The following is a 14631-nucleotide window of genomic DNA, read 5'->3' on the forward strand; positions in this document are numbered from 1 at the left end:
CCCCAATCTCTTGCACTGAAAGTGTTGAGGAAGGTCTCTTGTAATGGTTGATATTGACAGGAAGAATAACAGCAAAAACAAACAAAAAAAAAGTTTCCATGTACATTCAGGTTGAATAATTTAGTAAAAATACTTCAATGTGAATTTCTTGAGAAATATTGCAATTGGATTTGTGATATAATGTGTTTAAGTCAAGCTTCAGCTCAATATCAACTGTGTATTAGATTTAAAATGTCCGAAGGAGCATTACTACTTGAAAAAAGGACCACTGTCACCAAAGCAGGAAAGCATGACTTTGTAAAACCATTGATATGACACTTTAAAGTGGATTACATGCAGAGCAAAATGTACAAGGTGTGGCTGTGAAAGTTTGAGACTGTGATCATATCAGATGCACCACAGCGTCCAGGCCTGAGTAACATAATCACATAGTTTAGACTGATCCGTGGCTGAGCAAAAACCTGACGTTTCAACCTGCTCAATCAAATTGAATTTCAGTATTAGTCTCATTAATTAATAGTCACATTTTACATAACCTAAATTGCAACCTTTAGAAATTACTAACTGCATTTCAGAATTGCTCAACCAATTGAACTGATTGAACAGTTCAATTTTAGAATTGTTCAACCAAAAATATGTTACAAATAATACCAAAGAACATTTCAAAAACACTTAAAACAATCCAGAAGAGCATATAAATGAGCTGGAGGTGAAATATTGTCTTGTAGTTAAAACCAGCAAACAAAGAAGTGATCAATAGTTATTCTACAGTTTAAATGTCCCTTTGAGATAGTATGTGGGGAAGTAGGTTTTCTGTGTGATTCCCTACAAGCAGGGATATTGTGTGAGATGCCTGGGACTTAGCTGGTAGGAACTGTAAGCCTCGGCTCGGGGCATCACACTAACAAAAAAGAGAATCAAATGTATGCACAGGCCTCTAGGAACCTTAATTATTAGCAATTACAGAAGTGTATGCAAGATTGCATACATTTTGTGCATGTGTACCTTTGATACTTTCAGCGGGCTACATTAGAGTGACAATATGCACTTTTATTGAAATAAAATTGCGCATGTATGACTTTTATTTGTAATGAATTGGGTTTTTTTTACATTATGGGATAAGTGGGATGTGAACAGCCTACTCTAGCTGTCATGAGTTTGTGTCTAGAGAGCAATTTAATACCACAAACATGGCAGTAAATGAGGAATAAACAGCAGAAAGCTGATTTGAAGTCTTCCACATGGCAACACGTCTTACCTCTTTGGTGACTAAATGAGTGTGGAGCAATAAGTGAAAGCAGTGAAGAGCAGAAACCTCCTCATTCCTCAAACTTCTCTGCTGATGCTTCAAGGAGCACCTGTCGTCCCAACATCCTTTGCGTGTCCAATATGGAAGAACTGGTGGTGGAGGTCCGTGGCTCCAACGGGGCTTATTACAAGGTAAATACCGGCTCCTCAACACGGCATCGCAAATAAAAGCTTGAAACACGATACAGTATCGCAGTTGAAGTCTCCTGGACCACGGTAACATGTTCCGACTTGCTCAGAACCCACTTAAGTGCTTGTCATTAGCTTACACAAGCACTGCTAGCCAGCGTTAGCAGGCTAAGCTAGCATCGCTCGGAAGTCTTCGCCAACTGTCACTTTTTAGCGACATTCTTGTAACCCAAATGTGAAGAAATGCGGTCATGTCTGCGACAAGTCGAATATAAATTCACTATAAGGTGTTTATAATTTTTGCTTGACTGTGGTGGCAGCGTAACCGAGCTAAAAGTTAGCTAACTTGCTAGTTGCCTAACTGTTGACGTCGAAAGATGTGGCTAAAGTAAGTTGCGCGTACAGCCGACTGTTACTGTACGTCGTTTAGTCTTTTTTTTTTAACGGTTATCAACTCAGGGTTTGTTCGTGTAGTGTGTTAAAGTGTTTGGTGTTTTGTGTTTATGACAGTGATTTAGAGCTCTTTCTCTGCACAGACTCCATGCTGAACTGTCGCTGTCTATTATTTGATACTTCATCATGCCTAAGCTATTTTTTCTATGTGAATGTGTGAGCCAGCTGTTCCTTGTCAATCCTGACCAGCTGGCATGTCAGGAGAGGGTCACTGATACCACAGACTTAAAAGCTATTTCTAGACCGGCTACCCAAAGTAATGCTCCCATCTCTTTTCCTCTCACCATCCCTGTGTGTCTCCTCGCTCCTTCTCTCATCTCCTTTTCCTTTTCCACCTTTTCTTGTCTCACCTCTATGCCTCAGATTACTCCAGCACTACTGTGTTTTTTCTCTGTCTACCCAACCCTGCTTTCATGAGACACTTTGATCACTCTCCCCAAGCTGCATTTTGGACTCTTGGGTTACACGAGTGTGTGATTCTATGGCTTTTAAAAAAAATATGATGTAACTGGCCGCGCCTTTCACACAGGACTGTCAAATCTCTTAAATAACATGTCTGGAATATGTAGAAAATGCTCAGTTCTTTTGTTTCTTTATAGCTAATCAAAAAAAAAAAAAAACTTATAAAGCTCAAGTGTATGTATATAGATAGACAGGTACTTTTTTAGATCCAGAGCAAAATTCAAGTGTCTGATAGCTAACCAGGAAAGATGAAAAACTGGGGATATAGAAAACTACATCTAAATAATAAATAGTACACCACATTGTAAGTAGTGGTGATACATATAATGTGGTAATTAGTATACTGGCATTTGTAAAAAAAAAATATTCCTGTGGGCTGCATCAAACTATTTTTTCACTGCTGAGTAACTCTTTTTCACTTAAAAATGCTATAATATTTCAATTACAGTTTCTCAGATCTCTTAAATTAAATTTTTCATTTTGCCAACTTATTTTAAAAGTCAACAATATGGAATTTACCATCATACATGATAAAGAATAGTGTCAAATCCACCCATTTGAGAAACTGGAGCCCCAGATTGAGCCCCTGTTAACTGACCAGGACATATTACCGATAACCACAACTGATTGTTACAGCTATCATTTAAATTTTCATTATAAATACAGGTAATGTTGCATTATGACAAAGAGGTCCAATGAGTTTTAAAGCCATATTCATTTAAAAAAAAAAAAACTCTTCTTCCCAGTGTCCTTCTTCTCACCTGAGTGCGTTTTTGCGTGCATGAACAAGATAAACTAAATAAACGTCACTCGAAACCTTTAAATACGTAGCATGTAATTTAAGTCACTTGTCTGTGTCTGTGTCTTTTCTGCAGGGCTTTATCAAAGATATCCACGATGACTCTCTCTCCATTGCCTTTGAGAACAAGTGAGCCTCTGTTTTTATGATATTTCAGCTGCCTTCATACACATGTCAAGTTCAAAACTTTTAAACAAATGCAGAAAAAATATGTTTTAAGCCTTTGTTTTTCTTTCGTTTTTTTAGTTGGCAGCCAGAACGCCAGGTGCCCTTCAGTGATGTCAGGTTGCCACCACCTGCTGACGCCAAGAAGGAGATTGGAGAAGGCGAGGAGGTGGAGGTGAGTCGGGCACAGATATAGTCTTGTTTTTTCTGTCTTTTTGTCCTTAATTGTTCCTCTTTGTCTGTGCCTTACACTGGCTCTGTCCTAATCTCCTGGCAGATCTTCTCCAGAGCCAATGAACAGGAACCTTGTGGATGGTGGTTAGCCAAAGTCCGCATGATGAAAGGAGATGTAAGTATTGGTAGTTAGGAAGAAAAGTTTCTATACTGACTATTTGCTGTTACAATATTACATTTAGCGGTATTGTTATTATCCTGACAACTTATAGCACCTGGTCATTAGCAGAACAGTTTCATAAATGCTGATGTGGCTAAACACAGTTTTTGTCGATATTATCAAAGAGCAAGTTGAACACCTACTTTCACTGTTGTTGGAACTGCTGTATACAATATGTTAGATTTGGTGTCTCTAGGTTTTATTTTGGGCTGCACAGTGGCGTGGTTGTTAGCACTTCTGCATTGCAGCTAGAAGATCCCTGGTTCACGTCCGGGCCTTCCTGGGATCTTTCTGCATGGAGATTGCATGTTCTCCCTGTGCATGTGTGGGTTTTCTCTGGGTTCTCCGGCTTCCTCCCACAGTCCAAAAATATGCTGAGGTTAATTGATTATTCTAAAATTGCCCGTAGGTGTGAATGAGTGTGATTGTCTGTATATATAGCCCTGCGATAGACTGGTGACCTGTCCAGAAAGTTCCCTGCCTTCAGGGTGTCCTCTAAGTCAGCTGGGATAGACTTCAGCCCCTCCATGACCCTAATGAGGATTTGGCTGGCTGGCTGGCTGGCTGGATGGCTGGATGGCTGGCTGGCTGGCTGGCTGGCTGGCTGGCTGGATGGATGGATGGATGGATGGATGGATGGATGGATGGATGGATGGATGGATGGATGGATGGATGGATGATTTTACACATTATACCTCTCTGTATTTCTAGTTCTATGTGATTGAGTATGCAGCCTGTGATGCCACCTACAATGAAATTGTGACCTTCGAGCGTCTGCGTCCAGTGAACACCAACAAGGCCATCACCAAGAACTCCTTTCACAAGTGCACTGTCCCTGTTCCCCAGGATCTACAAGAAGCGTACGTACAGCACCTTCACAATAAGCACCTTAGAGATGGACAGATCTTAAATTCATAATCTTGCTCTCTTTATTAGCAGTGGTAATGCACGTCTACAGTAGATCAGTTGCTGTAGATGTACATATTGTCTGTCTTCTCATTTCTTCACTTCCAACCGTCAACTGTATATCAGATGTTGAAGTAAACTATTTGTTTACATTAGCAATTTGGAAGTAATACAGTTTTCTGATATTACAGGTGCCAGAGTGAGAATGCCCATAAGGACTTTAAGAAAGCTGTGGGAGCCTGTCGCATCTCATACTGCCCCGAGACCAGTCAGCTAGTGATTGTGGTAACAGGCTTGCTGTAATTCCATGATGACATTTGGATACATATAATGGCGTCTATGCTCCTGCAGGATGTGTTACACCTTTGTAATGCTCAGCATGCCTGTGTTGTGCATGACTTAGCTATTCCTTTACATTACTTATCATCAACAAAGGAGTGGCTCTGCACGTTTGCATAATTCTTTCATTTCCTCTGTGTGTGTTTTGTGTGTGTGTGTGTGTTAAGTCTACCAATGAGACAACAGCGAAGCGTGTGACTTTGCTGAGTGACATGCATCTGCGGAGCCTGAGAACCAAGCTGCTTTTAATGTCACGCAACCAGGAGGCCACAAAACACCTGGAGGTAAGTCCGTAACAAGAAAAAATATTTTACTATAGTGACCTGGAGGTCAGGTGCTGTGTACATTGTAGTACATTTGGAAATAAATCAGCAGGCATCCACAGTAAGTCAGTAACTATGGAAACATGAAGGGTGGTTAGTGATCTAATGGTACCATATAAAGTTAGTTACGACAACACAGAGACTGAAGTTTTTTTTAGGAACATGTACGGTGTTGCTCATAATACTGTAGTGTACCAGCAGTATCTGCATCATTTGAAGTCACATCATCCTACCTCTGCATGGCACAAAATTTCATGTTTGAATGTAAAATTAAAGAGGAGAATATGTGGTAAAAAAAAAAAAAAAGATTCTGATGGGCCACATTAAGTTTCTAGTAGTTGCACAGAAATACTACATCATGGTGACTGTGGTTACATATAAAGGAAACAATATGTGATGTTGGCACTTTACTTTTCTTATCTTTTGACTGTCCTGTTGACACAACGTCATTTAGATAAATAGCATCTTCAACCATTACTAGAGCAGAATTTTATGTCGTTTGTTATTGATCAATTTTTCAAAGGAATATAAGCTTTAGCTAGAGCATTAAATGTAAATATAAAATGATTAAGTTTATGATTTGTAAATTAACCGCTATTAAGATTAACATCATGAATGTGACTGCGTTCTTGTGTTTATATAGAACTCCAGACACCTGGTGTCATCCTTCCAGGAGGAGTTTATGGTGAGACCGGATCTGATGGGCCTGGCCATCGGAAGCCACGGCAGCAACATCCAGCAAGCACGGAAGGTTCCAGGCGTCACTGCCATTGAGCTGGATGAGGAGACAGGCACATTCAGGATTTATGGCGAGGTAGGGTGTTGTGTGGCCCTCAACCAATGACAAAAAATGTATAGCCAAGATCAAAGTGAAAAAGGGTTCACTCGTGGAAATCAAAAGATATTTCCTTTTATTTAATTTAATTTGACAAATTGTATCAGCTATCAGCTTGTCCTTCAGTTTTATGATTGGGTCCTTCCAACTTTTCAGCAACAAAGGGCATCAGTTACCATACTAACAAGTGTGTCAAGTGGTTACATGTAATCAAAGGTGTCCTCGGATTGGCATGGGCACTGTAACAAATACATGACATTTTTTTGTATGGCAGGTTATATATGGCTTACTATGAAAAGAATACATCATATAAAAGTGTTATTAACTTTTTATGAATGTCTCAATTGAATTCGCATTTTTACTGTGGTTGTATTTGCTGATATTGTCAATGGTCATTATCTGGTTGTAACTAGGTGACTGGATTCTAACCAGACTGTGCTAATTGTGTGCAAAATTGTGTTGTCCTGTAGACAGCAGAGGCAGTTAAGAAGGCCAGGAGCTACTTGGAGTTTCTGGAGGATTCTGTTCAGGTGCCGAGAAACCTTGTTGGTATGAAGACACAAACATTTCTTAGTTTTTAAATTCCAAAAACCTGCTGGAAATCAAAGGAATCCTATGCTGGTAATTGCTACATTGGCACATTTCGGCAGTCATGCACAATATATTGCAAGAAAGTCATCTTGTATTCCTTATAATATTTGTGTAACTTAAAAGTTAATCCTTAACATGACAAAAATATTTAAAAATGACAAAATCTTTCCTATATTTAGTTAAATTTTGTTCATATAGCTCAATTTACAACATGTCACCTCATAGCTCTTGACATAGTAAGGTGAAAACCTTACAAATTTTAAACAGAACCCAACAAAACAAATCCAAAGTTTCTTTTGATTTTTTCTGAGCAAGCACTTTGTAACAATGAGAAGGAACAAAAAAACCTCCCCTTCTGACTATTTACACCATCTCTAAATGTCAGTTTTTTGACTTTAACTACTACTGCTGTTTCTCATCTTTCCCTGCTTTGTGTCACCAGGCAAAGTGATTGGTAAGAACGGTAAGGTCATCCAGGAGATTGTGGACAAATCCGGAGTGGTGAGGGTCCGGATAGAAGGAGACAATGATAACAAGCAGCCTAGACAAGAAGTAAGCCTGCCACAGCGACTTGTTTGCTGCCATCTATAAAACGCTAATTAGTGTCACAACTATTTCTAACTCTACACAGATGAAGTGCACTTCCTGTCTTGCTTCAGACAGTCCCATACTAACATGTGTGTTGTGTTTTTGTGTTTTGTTGACACAGGGAATGGTCCCATTCACCTTTGTCGGTACTAAGGAGAGTATCGGTAATGTTCAGGTCTTGTTGGAGTACCACATCTCTTACCTCAATGTAAGGCCACATCTTTGTGAACTGGGGAAAACGGCTTGTCCTTGATACATGTTTGTCTGTGTGTCCTCCAAGTCTTTTCTTTCACTCAGTGCCACAGCATCAATTTACAGCTACTGCAGGCTGCCTATGAATGCCCCTCTTGGCTAATCACGTCGCCATTCACAAGGCCTAACTTACTCTACTTGGCTGTCAGCATGTTAACAGTGCTTCATAAGTGCTGCTGAAGCAATATTGCTTTGAATTTGTGCTTTGAGCGCTAGAGTGATGCTTGATGAGGAAGTATATAAAACCAATCAAGAAACATACATAATTTAATATGACTCATAAACACAGCACGACACAGGATATGTCTGTATACAGTAAATACAAAGATTATTAAGGTTTGTGGTAGCATTATATAGTGAAAATGTCTGAAATGTCCTCCTTACAGCATTTATCACCTGGATCACCACTGCAGTCTTCAGTCTGCTTTATTAATTGTGAATGTCAAATAATTACATTTTTTTAATGAAAACTTCACAGATATCATTGTCCTGTTTTGTGGTGTGTGCTTTGCTGTGTATACACTGTGTTCGCATGTTTTGTGCTATGCTTGTGCTTTGTGTGTGTGTGTTTGTGCACTGTGTGTAGGACATGGTGGAGCTTCTTGTGGAGGGCCAGCTGCTAGAGGAAGAGCTGAGGGACAGAAGGAGACAAGAAAGATTGAACTTAAGATACACAAGGCGCAGTGGATGTTTTGTAGATGTTTGTATGATTACTACGCATGTGCATCCAATAATAGTATCTCAGATTTGCTTGTTTTTCCTAAACACAAATAATGTACAATCACTCGTATTATGTTTTTTGCTTTTCCATTTGCCTGATATTTTAGTCTATATTCTTACCATCTCTTCCTCCCTTCTAGGAGGTTGAGCAGCTTCGTCTGGAGCGGATGCAGATTGATGAACAGTTACGTCAGATCACCCAGGGTCACCGACCAGTTGACAGGGAGAGAGGAGAGAGAGGGGAGAGAGGAGGAGGATATAATACTGACAACAGTGCCAATGCCTCTTCCTCCTCCTTGCATGTCAGTCGTTCCTACAACGGTCGAGGCCGTGGGCGCAGAGGCCACAGCTACAGCACTGGATATGGTTGGCACCTTTAAAAATCTCATACCATTAAATAGACTTGTTTGTTGCCAGATACTGGAGTGTTTGCATAAGAATTTGCCCTTTGTGCAAGAAATCAGAAATTAAATAGTGCAGCACTTTAAGTGCGTGGACACTATTAAGATTCCCAAGTACTGATTATTTGTCTCTGTAACAGATACTGTATTGTCCTTGTTGTCTCTCTCTGTTCTACCTTTATGTGTCTGCTTAAATTCAGGCACAAACTCAGAGCAGTCCAACGCCTCTGAGACCGATTCAGAGCGCAGGGATGAGCTGAGTGACTGGTCACTGGCTGGAGAGGACCACGACAGGTAGCTTTGTTGTATTTTCAGACTGAAAGATGTACAAAAGACATGCGGTTTTTGTGTGCTATGTTGGTGCCAGCTGTTTGTCCTCTATTCCACTTTGTCTGATGGATTTGCAGGGACAGAGATAGAGGCCCACGGCCACAAAGAGATGGCCGCAGGAGACCAGGACCCGGCAGAGGCCGAGGGGGGCCTGGAGGACGGGGAAGAGGAGCAAGAGGAGGATACAGTTCTGGTACTATTCAGTGATAAAAGACGTACAACACATGCAAATTGTTGTTTTTTATTGAAACATACATCTAAACATGACCTTTGTAAATTTGATTTTTACTGCAGTAGGGCATCGGGACCATGATGACAACCACGCCTACGGAGTCTTGGAGACAAACACAGAGACAGACCAGACAGCTGATACCGATGCCAGTGAGTCCAACTTGCCTGCAAACCGCCGCCGAAGGTCTCGACGACGCAGAACAGATGAGGATGCTACACTGATGGATGGCATGAGCGAGTCTGACAACGCCTCAATGAGTGAAAATGGAATAGGTATGGAAGTCATTGGATATGGCGAGATCACTTTATACGACTTCATTCATACAGACAGACAGTGCATACAGGTTTTAAGAATTTTTTGGAACACAGAAGTGAATAAAATAGTCAGCCCACTGCAGTTTTTATTTGTCAGGGATGTGCAGCAGAGCATCATTTCCCATTTTCAATGTCAAAGAAACCTATGCACTTCAAAGATTACATCTGCTTTAAAAGCAATTTAAGCCCCCAATACCTCTCTTTGTGATAACCTAACACCCATAGATGACTCGGAAGCTAAACCTCAGCGTCGTAATCGTAGCCGACGTCGTCGCATCCGCCTGCCTGAGGAGAGGCAGCCAGGTAACCATGGGAACCACTAATATGCCCTCACTGGTCATTGCTCTGAATGGCTTAGCTACAAAGTTGTGTACTCTTGTTTCATGTGTGTGTGCCACCAAGAACATATTGAATAAAACCTTGTAGCTGAGTGCGGCTTGTCCTTTTTGGATTTTGCAAATTAATTAAATGTGGCTGGTTGACAGTCATAAGAAGTGTCATCTTAATACTGTGAAAGATAATTTTCTAATTAAGTTAGCTACATTCAAGCATCTACACCTGGTTGCCTTGCATGCACCAAGTATGTGTCTTTTGTCCTTTAATGGATACAATACTTTACTAATAACTACAATCGCTAAGACTTGTTTGTGTGTCGTCAGGCAGTCATTACAAAAGTTACGTTCCAAATTTGTGCGGTGTAACAGTAAACCTGACTAACACGTTTTTTGTAATCTTGTTGAGTTTAAAATTCCTAGAAAGCTTCTCTCAGACTATTAGGGTATAAATGTTTGTTGCTGTGTGAAAAGTGACACACAGGCTTGCTTTCTACAGCTACTGGTCATGTACTCAGGTGTTCCAACATTGTCTGTGTTCTACTGATCAACAGGAATTGTGAGATATGCATTTGAAATTCTGATTAATCTCTGAATATGTGGGACATGTTTGCTGAACATTTCTCAGCACTGATTAAAATGCTGTAGGTCACTGCTTCTGTCTTCTTCAGTTGCCAATGTTGTTTTTTTCTCTGTTGTCTTTTCTGTGCAGTGACTGTGGCTGACTACATATCCAGGGCTGAATCTCAGAGCAGACAGATGACCACCAAGGACTCCAAGAAAAACAAAGATTTGGTCAGTACTTACATGTGATGTGTTGACAAATTGTTTGCAGACTGGAGTTAACCTTTACAAAGTTGTAATACTAGCTGCTCAGGATGTTTGTCAGTCACTCATTAAACTTCGATTTGTCTACATCTAAATGCTAGATAAATGCTACTTCATTAAGTGGTGTTTGTGTCTGACCAATTACAGCTGGAGTAGGCAGTACTTTTTTTGGCATTGTCACACAAAAGCTCCATAGTAACCTTTCAGCATATCATGTTAGAAGTAGTCTGAGGAGAAACTAGACTTATGAAGGCTGGCTTTTGTAGCTTGTATATGTAAAGTGCATATAGTGCATGGCTGTTAAACCATCAACAGGACAATTAAAACCCTCGGTCTGACAAGCTGCACAACACACACTACCATTCAAACGTTTGGGGTCACGCTGGCAACTTCATGTTTTCCATGAAAAGTCACTTTTATTCACGTGCTAACATAATTGCAAAAGGGGTTTCTAATCATCAATGAGCCTTTCAACACCATTAGCTAACACAATGTAGTATTAGAACACAGGAGTGATGGTTGCTGGAAATGTTCCTCTGTACCTCTATGGAGATATTCCATTAAAAATCAGCTGTTTCCAGCTAGAATAATCATTTACCACATTAACAACGTCTAGACTGTTTTTCTGATTAATATAATGTTGTCTTTGTTGAAAAAAAAACTGCTTTTCTTTCAAAAATAAGGACCCCAAGTGACCCCAAACTTTTGAACGGTAGTGTGGTTGGAGGGAATTCTAACAGGGACAGTAAATAGCTGCAGGAGAGGTGATATACAAGGGGTCCTCGACTTACGTCGGACTTCCGTTCCTATGGTGTGACGTAAGTCAATTTCCGCGCAATTTCCGGTGAAAATGTAAACAAAATTGTTTTGTGCATCACGATATCGATCAATTTACATATTTGTACAACTACAGTAACGAAAACCGTCATTAGCTCACACTGAAACACAACTCGATACGAAAATACCAGCGAAAATGTAAACTGTAAGTCTGATTTACCCTATGGAGCCATCATGAAGTTAGCGAATGTAGCATAATTCAATGTGGTGGCAAATGTAAACAAAGCCGCCTTGTAGCCGCGTGACTACTGTACATACAGTATTTGTCTGCTCCGCTCGCCACATAGTTCCACTGAACCAGTTCGGATGTATCAACAAAACACCGTACGTTAAACCGAGGACCGGCCCGTAATCAGTTCCGATGTAACGGCGAAACAACATAAGGCGGGGTCGTCATAAACCGAGGACCTCCTGTAGTTTCAAATTTTCCTTAGTTTTTTCCCAGATTTCTGCCTTGTACAGCTGTAGTGCCAAATGAGCTTGAATACACTAGAAATACACTATCTTCTGGTGGTCTCTCCTTTCCATTCAGAGTCAGGTGGATGTCATCGCTGAGCACAGCCCGCAGGCCACCCTGGCAGCCACCAATGGTTCTAGCAACAGCACTGCCGACGGCGAGGGCAACAATGACACAAGAGCTCCCAGGTCTTCCACTGACAGGCCTGCCAAAGTGTCCTACAAGGAGGACTCCAACCCACAAGCTGTTGTTAATGGGCTCTCTTAGTCATATTTGAGCAAAGGAAATGGTTTCAAATATTCTGTGGCTGCACTTGATTGAATCTTCATGACTCTGGAGCAGCCTCAAAAGAGAATTTTAACATTTAAATACAAATAGCACTGTTCTTTTTTTACTTTACAAATATTTGAAACCTGTTCCGCTGTGCAAGTTTTAGAGGTCGAAACCTTAACCTTCCCCTTACATGTATTCTGTCCAACTATCCATTTTACTACAGTTTTTTTTTTTTTTTTTTTTTAACAATAGTTCTTCCTGTATCAGCTTGCCAAAGATAGTCAAACACACACACAGACTTACAGACATGTACTTGAGCTGTACTTTTCAGCCCTCTCTTCATTGAGCACTCTGGGTTGGACTGAATACAGTATTTATACACAAAATGCAGACAGGGATTCCACTCAAACCCATACTGTGGTATAAATGCAGCAGTACTTTTTTATGGTGTAAAAAATAATAATATAGCAGGGTTTTAGAACAAAACAATGCCTGCCTTCTACCAGGTGGACTCAGAAAGATGCTTCCACAACCTTTGTTGAGGATGTTTTGTGCATCTGAAGTAGTTTGTAAATTAGATGTTCTGCATGAGCAGTAACACGGTGCAGACAGGTTTCTTGGAATCCCAGGTATGTTTGACATACGTGTGATCAGCTGTTGTGCCTTGAGAGTAGATTCAACATGTTGTTGCCTGGCTCTGCACACCATCTGAAATCCTTTCACCTATTTCTGTGTTACCTGTTTGCCTTCATCTGCTGCAGTGGAACCATAGAAGGTGTCTCCATGTGCTAAAAGTCCTTCTATGTGTGTACTGTGGGCAGCTGAAGGCAAACACTGAAATGCCCTAAAAGGATTTCAGAGGCATCTTTTTAAAATCAGGTGTGTCTTGTTCCTAATGTTGTGGGGAGGGAGGGAATGAATCCAGTTATCCTTTCTATATATATATATATATATATATATATATATATATATATATCTGTTGAGGAGTTTGACATTAGCTGCTTCCTGTTTTTCAATATGCAACCACTTCAGTCATAGATGAAATGTTATTACAGCGTGTCTGGAAAAGAAACAAACAATAGAGGAGTTGTTTTCTTTGCACTGAAACGTAACCTTTTCTGTTAAAGAGCTGATTGTAGTTGAGTCTGGAAACTGGTCCGTTACTGTTTAGTGCTGGACAGAAATGTAGCCATCAGTGCTGGGTTTCCTGGGAACATCTCATTACTAAACATTGGGTGGGTTCTTCCTAAGTGCTGTTACATCTGCAGATTCAAAGCATGTTTTCTGTACCCACTTTTACATGCCCACTGTTGCTGTAAGAACACGACTACCCTGGTGTTGAGGTGATTCTAGGAAACCAGGCCCAGGTGACGACGATGTCATTTTCATGGTTCTTCCACACTAGCTGGCTGGAAACTGGTCTTGACTGTTCCACTAAGGAAGGAGATTTATTTGGTTTATTTATTTGAAAAAAATGTACAGTATTTAAAAAAAAAAGAAGTCTTCTTTTTCTTGACACTAAAACATGCGTTACCAGAAGGTTTTCTTTTGAGAAAAATGACAATTTGGACTGCTGAGAGTTGTGGCATCCCACTTGTTTTTGTTGGGTCAACTACAGTATATTGTTTTTTTTTTTAAGGATCGTCTGGTTGGTTGATGTGCAATATGTTTTGTATGCAGGTAGTTCTTAAATAAACTTGATCTTCCATGTAGATCTAAAACTGACTGTCTGGCTCACTACTGAACACTAACATCACATCACGTTTGGCAGAAATGGTGCTCTGCTGCACAACTGAAGGTCCTCCTAGTCTGATGACAAGTTTAGAGGAGCAGTTGAAGTTTTTGTGAAACCATTTATGTCATCTTTCAGTTTACTTATGAAACCATAACATTTATCAAAATAAATAAACCTAAAGCACATTATAACTGCTTTTGAAATTACTGGGAGCACTGACTCATTGTTACCATTCACTCACATAAGTGGTGAAACATTTCCATGCTGTAAACCTCCACATTGTACATTATATCATGTTCAATGACACCACTCCTACTGCAGGTTTAGAATTTCAATATAAGTGTGAGAAATTCACATGCAAACAATCGCATCTCTTTGAAAGCTGCTTGGTTACAGTTTTTATGCCATGTCTGTACTAAGTCTCTGCTAATTACAGATGAATGATTTGGGAATATTTGTGATTGCAGTTAGATTAAAGTCAAAATTTCAGGTCAACATTCGCAGTGTAATAGACTTAAAATGTAAAGGAGCCTCAACACGAGACACCATGAAAAGTGACTCAACTCATTGACAGGACAATTTAAACCCTCGGTCTGACAAGCTGCACAACATGCACTACCGTTCAAAA

At 40.2% G+C, this 14631-nt stretch overlaps 1 protein-coding gene across 4 annotated transcripts; it reads left to right on the plus strand.

Moving 5' to 3' along the window:
* Positions 1–1333: 1333 nt before the first annotated feature.
* On the plus strand, positions 1334–13980 carry fxr1 (FMR1 autosomal homolog 1). Of its 4 annotated transcripts, none has more exons than XM_023273913.3 (18): positions 1334–1440; positions 3228–3280; positions 3398–3491; positions 3594–3665; positions 4422–4570; positions 4808–4901; positions 5123–5239; positions 5922–6092; positions 6584–6662; positions 7147–7256; positions 7405–7500; positions 8405–8630; positions 8866–8959; positions 9073–9188; positions 9290–9499; positions 9767–9844; positions 10586–10668; positions 12071–13980. In XM_023273913.3, exons 1-18 carry the CDS (start codon positions 1390–1392, stop codon positions 12260–12262), a joined length of 2085 nt encoding a protein of 694 aa, XP_023129681.2. In that variant the 5' UTR covers positions 1334–1389; the 3' UTR covers positions 12263–13980. The 4 variants fall into 4 exon arrangements, with proteins under 4 accessions (XP_023129681.2, XP_023129682.2, XP_023129683.2 ...); XM_023273914.3 differs by having other exon boundaries at positions 7408–7500; XM_023273915.3 differs by having other exon boundaries at positions 7414–7500.
* Positions 13981–14631: the final 651 nt, after the last annotated feature.

The sequence above is a fragment of the Amphiprion ocellaris genome, chromosome 2 (genome assembly GCF_022539595.1).
Source record: "Amphiprion ocellaris isolate individual 3 ecotype Okinawa chromosome 2, ASM2253959v1, whole genome shotgun sequence".
NCBI lineage: Eukaryota > Metazoa > Chordata > Actinopteri > Pomacentridae > Amphiprion > Amphiprion ocellaris.